The sequence below is a fragment of the Rhynchophorus ferrugineus genome, unplaced genomic scaffold (genome assembly GCF_030347505.1).
Source record: "Rhynchophorus ferrugineus isolate W39M unplaced genomic scaffold, kcgeb_rfMv2 rfM11, whole genome shotgun sequence".
Lineage (NCBI taxonomy): Eukaryota > Metazoa > Arthropoda > Insecta > Coleoptera > Curculionidae > Rhynchophorus > Rhynchophorus ferrugineus.
In genome coordinates this window covers 7,808,416-7,824,182 of record NW_027472590.1, presented here as the reverse complement: position 1 = coordinate 7,824,182, position 15,767 = coordinate 7,808,416, and the positions used below count along the sequence as shown (strand labels likewise).

At 31.7% G+C, this 15,767-nt stretch overlaps 1 protein-coding gene across 10 annotated transcripts in view; it reads left to right on the top strand.

Moving 5' to 3' along the window:
- Ten-m (teneurin transmembrane protein Ten-m) overlaps positions 1-15,767 on the top strand; it is a 579,656-nt gene that overhangs the window by 528,717 nt on the left and 35,172 nt on the right. Inside the window, exon 1 of one of the 10 annotated variants that reach the window (XM_076417515.1) lies at positions 894-1,085. The exons of the other annotated variants lie outside the window; for them this stretch is intronic. Coding sequence (XP_076273630.1) covers positions 929-1,085 — 157 coding nt within the window. The 5' untranslated portion in view covers positions 894-928. Of the gene's footprint in view, positions 1-893; positions 1,086-15,767 lie in introns of those variants that run through there. 10 annotated transcript variants of the gene reach the window in all.

The following is a 15,767-nucleotide window of genomic DNA, read 5'->3' as shown; positions in this document are numbered from 1 at the left end:
GTAATAGTCAACAAATTATTATTGCCGGCTTGGTTGGCGTAGTGGTAAAGGTGACAGAACAATCCACCAATTGTTGCGATTGTGATTGTCCTAGGCAAGAGTGTAAAATTCGACAAGGAAAATGATCCCAGTCACGCCAGTAACCAAGCTGGGTAAGACCGATTGTCTTTTGAGATCATTCCTAAGCTGGTCACCCTCCAGTCGATAGGTTTAATGCCGAGAACCGCGGTTCGGAGCCCACATTAAACTCTAGGTCCAATCCGGATAAACCCTCGTTGATAAAAAAGAGACTTTAAAATATTTAACCAAAAACCAAATCATTACTAATAATATAGATAATTAGAAAATTATAACAAAAGACAATATACTAAATAATTTAGGAGACAAAATTATTTTAATCCACTATTATAGATATTATAGAGATATAAAAATAATGATAAAGATTTAAAAGATAAGATATTAAATAAAAATATAGTATGCACAAAAAAATATATTATTCATTTCATAGGTAATTAGAACATTATAATATTTTAAGAAACATAAAAATGGAAAGAATCCAACCCGAAAAGACGAAGAAAAGACGAGAAAAAAAATTCCCGGCAGATTCAATCTGCGAATAACGATAAAATTCGAAACACCCCCAAAAATCGAGCAGTTTCACCAAATCGGTTTCATCAAGAGCGACCGACCGACCGACCGAAGGCGAGAGACGCGCGCGGATCTACAAGAAAAAAGATACGAAAAAGAAAAACGCCTTTCCACTAGGTAAAAACCATTAGTTCCCCACCCCTGCCCCCCATAAAATCCGACTATCATCCGCGCGACGCGACCCGACGCCGGCCCTGTTCTCTGCCCTCCCGATAGTCTATTTTGACCTGCCGTTTTGGGCCCTTCTGGGGTCCCCGCTTCGTGACGGAACGTCAGTATCATGATATCGCCGTACGCGTACGGACCTCTGCAGAGGCCCGCCGAGGACGACGCGCTCTACTCCGAGAAATACGCGTTGTACGACCGCTACGATCAGTACGCGCCACCCCCTCAATACGCACCCGGACAATACAGTGAAACTCAACAGTATTCTCAATGTAATTATCCCAATTTCATAATATTTTCTTCAACGTCCGATCGAAACTCGGTATCTGGACGATCCAGACGCAATCCGGACCGCGAATTTTTTGCCGAAACGATCGGTTCGACGAGTGTCTAAAAGGAAATGGTGAAAATCCCGCTAGCGGGGGTTTAGGTGTCTGTATTTTTAAGGAAAAGTTGAACATGTGCGCGCTCGCCGCTTTCCGTGGAATGTCCATGTACCGAAACGCCATAGATAATGGGCGGTCGAACGAACGTGATGAATATAAAAGAAACCGTCGGCCTTAAAATGGAAACGATTGGATTTCCACCTGCGAATTCGTCGAAAATGCCCCTCGGTTTTCTTTGTCGTGTTTTGTGCTAAAAATGTTGTGCGTTCCTCTTGGAGAGTGTCGAATGTAAACCGAGTATTTTAGTCCTGGTTATTTTTAATCTTCTTAAATTAAGCATTCTTCAAAAAATATATATAAATCCAAATAGGGTTTAAAATCAATATGGAAATGATATTATAACAATAATAGCAGAAAAATATGTATATCAAATAGTTTATTTCTATTATACCAATTTCGTTAGCCAATATTTTAACAACAATAATCCTTAGAACATTTTCTATGCCAAATTGAATAATAGAGAATACTTAATATAAATATTTTACATTAGTATCTTTAATATCGATAGCCATAGCATCGATATAAAAGTGTATATATTACAATTATTGCTAGATATTTAGCCTTAGCTAATATCAATATCCAACTGAATTGCAATTTTAAACAAATTGTATAAACAATCTAACTTATTATTAGTCCAAGTTATTTTCAGCGAACTAGCATTCTTCAAAAGATATATATAAATCCAAATAGGGTTTAAAATCAATATGGAAATGATGTTATAACAATAAGAGCAGAACAATATTTATATCAAAATAGTTTATTTTTATTATACCAATTTCTTTAGCCAATATTTTAACAACAATAATCCTTAGAACATTTTCTATGCCAAATTGAATAATAGAGAATACTTAATATAAATATTTTAAATTAGTATCTTTAATATCGATAGCCATATCATCGATATAAAAGTGTATATATTACAATTATTGCTAGATATTCAGCTTTAGCTAATATCAATATCTAACTGAATTGCAATTTTAAACAAATTGTATAAACAATCTAACTAATTATTAGTCCAAGTTATTTTCAGCGAACTAACATTCTTCAAAAGATATATATAAATCCAAATAGGGTTTAAAATCAATATGGAAATGATGTTATAACAATAATAGCAGGAAAATATTTATATCAAATAGTTTATTTTTATTATCCCAATTTCTTTAGCCAATATTTTAACAACAATAATCCTTAGAACATTTTCTATGCCAAATTGAATAAACTAGAGAATACTTAATATAAATATTTTAAATCAGTATCTTTAATATCGACAGCCATATCATCGATATAAAAGTGTATATATTACAATTATTGATAGATATTTAGCCTTAGCTAATATGAATATCCAACTTAATTACAATTTTAAACAAATTGTATAAACAATCTAACTTATTATTAGTCCAAATTATTTTCAGCGAATCGACATTGAAATACTTTACAATCTTGTTTATTTGTGTTAAATTTAATAAGCTATCAAATACTTGATAAAAATATTTTAAATCAATATCAGTCAGTTTATGTTGGAATGAATGATGTTTTAAATTTAATCTTCTTATAAAATTCTACCAATTTATAATACGAAATAAACTATATAAAAATTCTAACTTATTATCAACCGAGTTTAAATTTAAACTAAAGTTTTTTGAAAAGTTTATAGGAATCTGAAGGGGGCTTAGATACGAATGTTGTTTGTTTTTAACAGTCAGTATTAAAACAATATAAGGAATAAGCATGATTATAAGACCTAACAATATATTTTTATAAAAATGGTAGTACTGAACCTATTGTAAAGTGGACATAAACCTGTAACTTTTATATTTAGTAGCAATACAGCTAGTTTTAAAATTATAATCTTTACAAAATTGATTAAGTTAAAATGAACGGGCTAGAGAATACTTAATATCAATATTTTAAATTACTAGCATTAATATTAGTCAAATAATCGTTATAAAAAGTTATATATTACAATGATTGTTTGAAATTTAATCTTAGTTAATATCTGAACTGATTTGCAGTTTTAAAAAAAGCATATAAACATTCTACCTTATTATTGGAACAGTTTATTTTCAACGATATAAATTTACGTTTAATAATATATATATATATATATATATATATATATATATATATATACAAATATTTATAATTTCTATTATTTCAATTATTGCAATGGTATTACTCAAACCTAAAGCTTTATATTTAATAGCAATACTCAATGTTTAAACAACAAAAGTTCCTACAAGATTGTTTAAATTAAATTGTAAAAACTTTATATATTACAATGTTTATTTGTTATTTAATTTTGTTCAATTATTTAATTATAAATCAAAATTCAACTAATTTATAACACTAAACAAACCAATATTAAACCAGATTATTTTCAACCAGTGGCATTCTTCATAAAATATAAACATTTCATTTCTAATAATTCCACGACTAATACGTACAGCTCTCGTAACTTTAACCTTAATTATAATCAATATTTGATTATGTAACAATAAGCACTACCTTTTATATCACTGCATACAGTAGAGATTGTCCTATATGAAAATTAATTTAGTATTCAGCTACATAGAAAACTTTTTGACAAATATTTGTTATTTCTATTACTTAGAACTCTAACCAAATTAATTGCTTTGAAGAAATCGTTTTTATGAATTCATTGTTGTTTATGCTAATTTGTTTAGAACTTATCTTCTTTAATATAATTCAGATATTTTTAAATTAATAGTTTTGGAACTGTAACAAAATGTTAATTACAACTTTTATTATAAAAGTACAATAACATCATACAAATTAATTCATTTAATATCAATAAATATATAAATTTTTAATATTTTTCTTTAATATGAATCAGTGATTTCATTCAATGAATGTGGAATAATATTAATTGATATCAATTTAAATATGAGTATGACATAAAAATAGAGTTACTGTATGTTAATTTGGAATAAGAATTTACAAAAATTAATATGCTACATTTTTATGCAGAATTTGTTCTGAAATTATATTAATTTCAAAGTATAACGTCTATTAGAATCTTGAAATAAAAAGTGCAACGAAGAAAAATTGTTGATTTTTATTATTTAAATATACATTAAATACTTTCTTTATTTTTCAAAATTTATCACAATGATCCTGTTCTTCATCAGTTGTGGTCCAAGATCTCTATATATTGCCTATTCTATAGTCACATTCATATTATTATTTTATATTTGTTTCTTATTTTATTAAGATGTTGAATGAGTATCCTGTGGAACATCATCTTAATAAATATCTTAATTTTAACTATTGTTATATATAAAACCAATCAGCCGAAAACAATGATTTTCTTTGAACTCTTGTTATTCTCCTTAAGTTTCACGAATATTTTCTTAAGATTTGTTTCGTTCCTCGCTGTTCCGATGCCTTTGACGTTTCGTCGAACATATGTTCATCGAGAGACCAAAAAAATAAACAAATACACAGCGCTCGGTTAATATGGCAGCGAAGAGAATGGGGTTGGCCAAAATTGGAAATACGTGTCCTCGTGAATGGTCAAATAACGAGCCCTGTTCTTCAGCTTCCGGCACTGTTTAGACCTGTATCTTTTGTGCCACCGCTTCCAGGTTTGGTTAAATAATGCGAAAACCATTATTCCGCACATGAACTATCGAACGGTCGTGCCGATGTCGTAATTTTGATACATATGGCGTCTTCGACGTTCGGCAATGCGAGTGTATTTTTTTCTGGCCGATGGAAACACGTGTTTTTAACGGATCATCGTTGATATTTCGCTCGGTATTGGTAATTAGTTACCGTCTCCTTTAATATAACGAACTTTTCAGTTAATTTAACTATTTGTTGTTCTAAAAGTGCATGGTTATATAAGTGTTTTGAAGATTTCATATATATTTATCGTTAAATACTTCCGGTTCAGACATCTGGATCTTTTCAACGTATTTTTTAAATATCGAACCATAGATACATGTTGTTATTTGCCTCTACAGTAAATGTTTATTTTGTGTAAAGTTAATTTACTTGTTCGCGGCACCTATTTGGTAAATTACAGTCTTATAACATTGTTACTTGTAATTTGAAATGAGTTTTGTGGTCTGTTTTTTAATAACGTTTATTCTTACCGGAGAAAAATAGTGTATTTAGTTTTCCACAATCAATGTTTATCATTCAAAAAGTTTTATAAACTTGATAAACAATAATCATACAGGTTCAAAACGTAACTGTATATAAGATGTCATCATTGAGCAATAATTTAAATATTAGTTATATACCTTTTTGTTATAACATGTATATTTTTAGTAGCGTTGATTTTAATTGGAAACATACTATTTTTAGTTTTAACTTTTATCATTCTTAAGAATCAAAACATAGCTATATATGAAATGTCATCATTGAGCCACGATTTCAAGAAATTTAGTAATTGTCATAGTTTTCTTAGTCATACATTATCTTGATTGAATCATTCTTCTTATTCATTCTCTTGATTGTTTCGTTATCCATCAAAATGCGGATTAATATTAACATTGTTACATTCAACTGGTATTTACAGAAATTTAGGAATTGGGATAGTCTTTCTTTTCATACATTTTCTTAATTTCTTCATCAGCCCTTAAAATACAGAATAATACTAGTATTGTTTGATACAGTTCAGAGTTTTTCATTATCTTCTTCGTTCATCAACTATTTTTAATTTTAATTCATTGTTAGTACTAAACTAAGTGATCAAATATTTTAAAAAATCCTATGAATTTCAAGTATCTTTTGTCTCTTCATCGCCTCTGACTCTGAACTTGTTCTCTCGAGCAGTAATTTTACAATTCTTTTGAGTTATCATTAAAATCAAAGCTATTTCTTCCTAAAATCATAGATATGTTTCAGGTATTACCAGGATGCTTTCAATAAATTTCCGTTAAGAATATTGTAAAATATTCAAAAATAGTTCACTATTCGACACGTATTCTATATTTTAGACCTCAAATATTATCTTACTCAGATGGTATGACACGTTTGATTAAAGATCCAACGCAAACCAGTGGTTGGACAAATCAACTAAAACCTTCTTCAGGTATTCAGATAAATTTTTTTTTTTGGACACCAACTCTTTCTGGAAGTATTCGTAGGTTTTTTAGTATTCGTAGGTAAATAGTTAAGGTGGGAATATATTTTTATTGTTTTTCAAAGTACTCGCCACGATGATCGATACACTTTTACATACGCTTAAACCAATTTTCAAAGCATTTATTCCATTCCGAATGACGTAACTTCAAAACATAATTTTTGAACGCTTCAATAGCCTTTTCGACCGATGAAAATCGTCGACCACGCAGTTTATTCTTCACGGATGGGAATAAAATGAAGTCAATGGATTCCAAATCAGAGCTGTACGGCGAGTGACCCATCAATTCGATGTTTTGAGTGCTCGAATAGTCATCATTGTCATGATGAAGAACAAGCCGGCGTTTCTTGTTTGTTTTCCTTATTTCACCGAAGACTTCTGGCAAACAAATGGTTGGGTACCAATCAGAATTTACTGTTCTACGATCCTCTAGAGACACTGTTGCAATATGACCAGTTTTCCCGAAGAAACAGGCCACCATTTTCTTTGAAGTGCCTCGTGCGCGAATAACTTTTGTTGGATTTGGTTCATCTTGGAGCATTTCTTGAGCGATTGTCAAATTGTGTGGGATCCAACGCGAACTTAACTTTCGCACAGCTAAGTGTTCACGTAAAATCGCATGTATGCTGGTAGAACTAATGCTTAGGGATGCCTCAGTCTTACAATAGGTGACATGACGATCTTGCTTAACCATTTTGCGACAACATTAATGTTTTCTGGTACAAGAGCCGCTTTTGGACGACCTTCACGAAACTCATCTGACAGCGAAATACGACCACGATTAAATTCACTAAACCAGCGATATATATTTTTTTTGATGGAGCTTCATCGCCAAAAGTCAAATTAAGTTGATTGATGCACTCTTGTTGTGATAATCCACGTCGAAAATTGTAAAAAATCATCGCACGAAAATGTTTATGATTCAGTTCCATTTTTTGCCGAGACGAAACTTTCAACTAAATATAAAATAAACAAATAGCGTCCGTGCGACAAAATGTTCTGAGTACGTACATCGTCAAAAATGTCAAACTTTACGATGGAACCGTCAGATGTACTCACATAACAACAATGTTGCCAATTCTCGAAATATAAATAGTGTCCGTATAATCTCTCAGTTTCCATATCCCAAAATATAAACATGTAGTTATGATATTTCTGTCTTAAGGTCCGTTTTTAATATCTCGAAGGAGAAGCATTAAAAATGATGTTGATTTATTTATATTTATTTTAACGCTAGTAGAGTACAGTGGTCCAATACCACCTAATAGGTGACCAAATCTACCCAAATATTAATCAAGTGTAAATCAATTAATTTTGTTAAGAAATCTGAAGGTTATACTATCTCAGTTCCTGCCTGCGAGGAGATAAGACCTGTAGTCCTGGCATTTCTATTTCGGGGTGGGTTTTGTTTGCTTTTTAATAACGCGATATCCTTATTAAATTTATACCGAGGGGAAACATTAAAAATAATATCGCCGCTGTGATTTAGCGTTGTGTATTTTGAGGCTGATCGAACCATATGTTCACCGCCTCGAAATGTTTACGTAACGAAACTCACGAATATGACGCCTTAAGAGCCGTTAAAAACTTCGACGAGGAGAGGAATGCTTCGGGGACGTAAATAAAATCGACGTTTCGTAGGTTTAGGTGAATATATATATTTTTTTATGATTTATGCGGCAGAATCGGGCATTAAACTGTTATTTTCGAGCGTATATCAACGCGTAATGAGTAAACATTAATCTTCCCAATGGAAGAAGAGCGCGGAGATGGAAATGAGCGCGTAAAAAAAGAACGGTAACGATAAATCACAACAGATAATATTTAACACTACCCGGACAGTATTAACTCGGTATCAATCTCGGCGATTAAACCTTTTGTGGCCCTTCGGTTCGAATTGAAAGCGACCAAACAAATCGTTTTTCATTTTTAAGAAGGCGACCGGTCGTGGGTTTAGATCGGAAAGTGATATATCGATTTTTATCGTTCGAAGCGGGTGGAAGTGATGAGATTTCATTAATAATAGATATTTTTTAATCATCGCGTCGGTAAAAAGGTTCAAGAACCTTATGGATACTATATACGACGGCGAAAAATCCACTCCGGGTATGTGGGACTATTATGCTTATTATCTTTCATATATGGACATAATCCCTCTTGACTTCAACATACTTGGTCCAGTGTCTCTGCAACATCAATGTTCACAATTCTAGAAAGCTGTAGCAATATTAATCCACATTAACTTACTTGTTGAAGGAGAAAAAAGCTTCCCAGGTCTAAGCATGCCGAATCAAAAGAACAAAGGAGTATTCTCCTCACCAACATAGCATTGCATAAAGGCGCATTAACCTGCTAAAACATATTTATATTGTCATCAAGCCACGCCCTTTTTCTCAATCTTATTATTTTGTACCACTGTTCTGCCTTTGGTGTTGAACGACCAACTTCCACTGACTTCTTCAAACGTGGCATTTTATGGCATGTTGTGGTGGACCCCTGTCTCTTCAAAGTCCCAATAAACTTTTGCTAACCTTGGATGAATTTCAGTAGGATTTAATTCATCCAATATAAAGAATTTTGTAACCAGACCATTATAAAGATCGTCCATTTTAACGAAAAACCGTTACTACCAATATTCATGCTAACAAATGAATTGAAACTTGCCAGACTGGGAACTTTTCACCTTTTATTATTTTGCAATAATAATAACGTATGATTAATATTTGAAAATCATTCAGCATATTAAGTACTTTTGTTGTGTAATATTAGACATAAGTCTCTTTACTGGCACTACATAGGTTCTGGTTAAATCAAGATATGTCATTGAATAAGTTTAATTCCATTTCAATGATTTCTAGCCACATTTTTATATATTTGTCTTTAGAAACTCCCCATAGAGAGTCCCAGAGCACTACAATATTGGCATTCAAACAATTCTTAACTCTTTATAATAGTTAAATCGATTTGTAGCACAAATATCATTATGTGAAACCAATTTGTACCACTAACCTCCAGAATTGATCGGGTTTTCTTGCTTGGATATTAAAAAAAAGCTCACAACTAGTACTCTTTCTTCCGGACCAGTGTTTTTAAATCTTGTAATTAAAATTATTCAATCAATTCACTTTAAAAACTGCATTAACGTCTGGTTGAAGGATGTGAAGGTCTTCTATGCTCTCAATAACCGTATTTGAAGACAGAATACTTGGAATTCAGATGTAATTATTGGACAGAAATCTTTATTTTCACTTCCCAATAATAATCATCGTTATATATTTCAAAACAATATCACTGGGCGCTATATATAGACTTGTAGACTTGCTACACTTATAGTGACTTTTTTGTACATACAAATCTCTATACATTTATTTAAAAGCCTCTTAACAGTTTAGATTTTAGTTCCATGTGGTCATCCACAGCTTCAGTCTTTGCTTTGTAATAAATCTCTACCATGATATCAAACAAATTCTGACACACACACCCAAGCACTTTGGTATAGCATGCATCATAGATAAGGTGATGTGAATTTTCCACGGGGCACACTAATTGCCTTTTATTCTATCAACTGTTGATAATAAATCTATTTCTTTCATTTACTTTCCTCACATTGGAGAACATTGTTTTTACACACAAATACAACTTTTTCTATCTACAGCCTACTATAAAAAACCCTATTAATTACTAAAGAACTAGTAGTATTTTATATATAATAGTGTTTCTACAGATACATTTTCAATTATAGCTTTTGAATCAGCAAAATGATAGAACAACAAACCATCAATTAATGAAGATTTAAATAAATTAACAAAAATACAGATATCTTAATCGAAGGTAACTAAATCCTATATGTACACTCAATATATCCCTGAAAGTGGAAACCGTGTAGGTTTTATAGAGAATCTCTAAATTTAGATTTACCAATATGTCAAACCCTCATCATCCTTCATAAAAAAATAAAACAAGATATATATAAAAAATGACTGAGGAAGGATTTTCCTCAATCAGTTTATATTTTCTATACTTTCCATGTCAGGCTTCAATTTTATTTAAATTATCTTATCATGAATTATCTTATTACGACCAACAAAAACATGATTTTTTTCTTGAGATTTTCAAACTAAATCCAATTTAATCCCGTTCTGCTATTCTATGCAGAGATGACTTCTTTTCATACCTTTGAGCAGCATTTCACTGATTGTTGAAGTGTGGTCAGCGTAAGCTTTTACCTGCCAATGCTGACTTACAGCGGCTTTTTTCCTTTTGTGAAACAGGAAAAGTGATACCTGACACAAGTGCAGTAGAAATGTTCCAAAAATGGTTTTGAATTAATTTTGACTGGCCTACAACAAAAACTTCAAACCTTATCACATTTTTATTCAAGTCAAAGATATATCGTATGTTTTTACAAAAAAAAAGCTGAAAAATTAATTTACTCATTATTTATAGTTATTATTATACAGGTTATTGTTAAGTTATTATATAGGTTTTTGTCTATAGAAACATCGAAAAAATACAGAAATTGTACAGTACAGGAATTACTATTTATTTTTTACTTAAAAACTGCCATAGTTTTTCTTCCATCCAAAACTAACACCACACACACACACACACACACACACACACAGGAACATAAAAAAATAATATATCGCTTGTTGTTCTCCTTATGAGCATGTAATCGTTTAAGATTATGCACATTTATATAGGGAGCAACCACCGTCACCACAGCCACCCAAGATAAAAGCTTTCCACCGCCCGCTGATTTTACTTTGTCTCCTGCTGATCGCACAGATGATTATTCCCAGGGATTTTGTTTTTGTTTTGGGGCTGGTTCAAGACTTAAAGTCATTATAATCTTCTTGGAGATGTTCGATTATGTAGAAAACGTTTTTTATACCGAGTCTTGCTAAGTTTAACCCCGGGGGCAATTGTTATTGTTTCTGTTCTTGTCGAATGAAAATAAACGTCTAGTAGAGATCAAGGATGGAGTTATATTTTTGGTGCTTTTATATTACCATTGATTGTGTATCGTAAACGTCAAAAGATTTTTTTTATTCCAGTTTCCAGCTTCTAATCATGCTATTAAGCTTCGGACCAATCTGAAAGAGATTCTGCTATATATAGATATATTTTTCGTTTCCTTCCTTTCACTATTTCTCTTCCAAATTATCTTTCTTTCTCTGTTAAACTCTAGGAAGGCTCCAAATGTCGTTAACAACTCATGTCAAAATTACTTTCTTGTAATTTCAAGAACTCGTGACAATATTTTTATTGATTTTCGCTCTAATTTCTCTACAGAGTCTAATCCTCATTTCTGATTGGAATAGAAATATTGGGAATATGTTCCTCCAAAAATAACATCTTCAGACATTTTATTATTGTTCCATCAGCTGAATATGAGGGCGAAATGATTTGTCAAAACATAGCGTGCAATATGATGTAACAAACTTCTTTACTAGTCTGATGTTAGCGCTAGCTGACACAGATGTTGAGGCTTTTATCGATCTTCATGAATAGTTCGCATTAAAAACGACTTAAGAATCAAGGTCGAAAAAGCGAAAACGATGACAACTGTGTACAGGGTTTCTAGTACTTGGGATCAATGATACAGGAGAAAATAATAGCATCTGCTACTGCCAATCTAAGGAACATCAGCCAAACTGCAGAAACTTTTGCTTCTCTAGCTCTACGGAGCTATTACCCCTTCTAAGATGATGCGTGTGACGGAGTAATTGAATTTAGAGTAAAATGCCTTTGTTTCGAATGTCTATCTTGATAATCCCTTTCTACAATTCCGATATTTGGATACTGACATCTATAAGTTTGACATGTTCTACATGTTTCTCTTCGAGATCATATTAGAATTAGTCCAGATATGGTTTAGGTATACCGAATCAAAGGCGAGTGATGCCGTATAAGGAACTCTATTTTTAATTTATTCATTTTTCCCATCGAGCAAATTCATAATGATATTATTTTTCTGTTCGAAGTTTTTCTTTCAAGTTGAAGAAGAATTTTTAGCATTTCATAGTATATTATACCAAGCGGATCCCACCTAATATAGAGCATTGGGAGCCATAGATATTTAACTTGGCTTTTGACGTTGATGCACAAAAAAGAATTCTCCATGACTGTTTTCGCTTTATACTATCGTATTGGATCCACTTTACATCACTAGTAACAATATGATGCAAGAACTCTTTCCGATTTTGCCGTTGATGCTTTTCAATGTCTCTTGACTTTAGTTCATGCGTCACAAAATATTCGAGCTTTGGTTCAATCCTGTGTCCTTTAAATGGTGCCTTGTATTACGGCCAACAATTTTGCATGTTATTCTTGCGTTTTACATGGGCCATCATCGAGTCGTCTCTTCAAATATTCGTCTTAAAGTCTTTTGGCTGTTCAGAAGACTCTTTTTCTTCGGTGTCAAAATGAATATTTTTAAAACATCAAAAGCTTCACGCATATATATATATATATATATATATATATATATATATATATATATATATATATATATATATATATATATATATATATATGTATATATTAACTTAAGTTTTAACTAAAAAAACATAGTAATTGACCATTGTTAATACTTAATTTTTTTCGTAATAAAAATGGTCGATGACAAATACATTTTCGGAGCTTATTGGATTTTTATATTATTGAATTTTCGCTGAAATCTCCTTGTATTTTCGATACATTATTTACGAAAAACTATTGATTAAAAAAATCATTATTGAAAAACAATATAGTAGGGAATATTGAATAGCAAAAAACTGTAACAATACTTATATATTCATAAAAGCAATGATGTCAAACAAATTAGTTACCAAAATATATTTTTTGGGTGTAATTGCCAATAATCTAACTAACAAGGCCATGAATAGTAATGTAAGAAAGCACTTAACTTTGATATAAAGCTGCGTAAAAATCTTCAAGTTATTGGTATATATATATATATATATATATATATATATATATATATATATATATATATATATATGTATATATATATATATATATATATATAAATCTTAATACTTTCACCATATTTCAATGAAGAATTCGGATTTAATTTGGAACGTGGATATCTAAAAATAATCCGGTCTGTCAATGGGCCTGTAATTAATTTCGGAGTCGTGTCGAACATTTGTCAGCGCCAGCGTCTCGACGCCCGTCGCCTCGAGACGCTTTTATTCGAAAATAAAATAATTCCCGATCGTCCGCTCCTCTTTCCCACCCGTTATTATTATTATTATTTCGCATAATTAAGACTGTAGAACGTGTAAGCCGTCGCTTCGTCAACCGACCTAATCCCTTACACGTAAGCCTTTTTTCGATTTTACCGGTATTTTCTTTGTGTTTTTAAAATGGTCCCGGGGTCCGCTTAATCCCCGGCTAATCTTTGTTCTGGAACATTTTAAATCCTGGACCTTTTCCGTCGGAAGAGTCGGAATCAATCGATACAATAAACAATGGTATAGGTGGACACTGCCTTTTTTATTCTTAAATATACAGCTCTCTCTACTTCCGTATCTGTTTCTCCCTATATATAAGGAAGCCCGGGACTTTTCAAACCATGTATATATATTTCATGTTTCATCCATTGTCATATATCGACGCAAAAAAACCGTTTTGTTACTTTTATAAATTATTTCACTGTTACGCTTATTAATATTATTTAATTATGGAGTCCAATCACAATCACTACTCGAAAAATGCAATGTGGAATGCAACCCATAGAAATAATATTACAATCATTTCAGCACCACTTGTATTGTTGCTGATGAATGAATGTCGTCGGAGTGGGTTGCAACACGATTCTTACATTTTACTATTTTCTGGCTACACTAGTATATTTTTCTAGTGGTGTGAAAGATTTTGACAAAGCAAATTATTGAGAGATGCATACACTGTTTGCAGTTGTCTAATAAACCAATCTCTTTAATCTTAGTCCGTGTTAGAAATACCCATCGACTGACCAGTACAGTTCTTTGATGTGAATTACAACAGGATTCTTACATTTTACTACTTTCTACCTTCTAGTATATTTTTCTAGTGGTGTGAAATATTTTGACAAAGCAAATTATTGAGAGATGCATACACTGTTTGCAATTGAGTAATAAACCAATCTCTTTGATCTTAGTCCATGTTAGAAGTATCTCCCGACTAACCAATACAGTTCTTTGATGTGAATTGCAACACGATTCTTACATTTTACTACCTTCTACCTCCTAGTATATTTTTTTAATGGTGGGAAAGATTTTGACGAAGTAAATTATTGAGAGATGCATACACTATTTGCAGTTGAGTAATAAACCAATCTCCTTGATCTTAGTCCAAGTTATAAGTACTTCTCGACTAACCAGTACAGTTCTTTGATGTGAATGGCAACACGATTCTTACATTTTACTACTTTCTACCTCCTAGTATATTTTTCTAGTGGTGTGAAAGATTTTGACAAAGCAAATTATTGAGAGATGCATACACTGTTTGCAGTTTAGTAATAAACCAATCTCTTTGATCTTAGTCCAAGTTATAAGTACCTCTCGACTAACCAGTACAGTTCTTTGATGTGAATTGTAAAACGATTCTTACATTTTACTACTTTCTACCTCCTAGTATATTTTCTATTGGTGTGAAAGATTTTGACGAAGTAAATTATTGAGAGATTTATACACTATTTGCAGTTGAGTAATAAACCAATCTCCTTGATCTTAGTCCAAGTTATGAGTACCTCTCGACTAACCAGTACGGTTCTTTGATGTGAATTGTAAAACGATTCTTACATTTTACTACTTTCTACCTCCTAGTATATTTTCTAGTGGTGTGAAAGATTTTGACGAAGTAAATTATTGAGAGATTTATACACTATTTGCAGTTGAGTAATAAACCAATCTCCTTGATCTTAGTCCAAGTTATAAGTACCTCTCGACTAACCAGTACAGTTCTTTGATGTGAATTGTAAAACGATTCTTACATTTTACTACTTTCTACCTCCTAGTATATTTTCTAGTGGTGTGAAAGATTTTGACGAAGTAAATTATTGAGCGATTTATACACTGTTTACAGTTGAGTAATAAACCAATCTCTTTGATCTTAGTCTATGTTAGAAGTACCTCTCGACTAACCAGTACAGTTCTTTGATGTGAATAGCAACACGATTCTTACATTTGACTATTTTCTGGCTCCAATAGTATATATTTCAAGTGGTATGAGAGATTTTGATGAACCAAATTATTAAGAGATTCATACACTGTTAGAAGTACCTCTCGACTAACCAGTACAGTCCTTTGATTTTGTATTTAATCGGTTCAATTCAGAATGGATTGCAACATGATTCTTACATTTTATTATTTTCTGGCTCCAGCAGTGTATTTTTCTGATGGTAT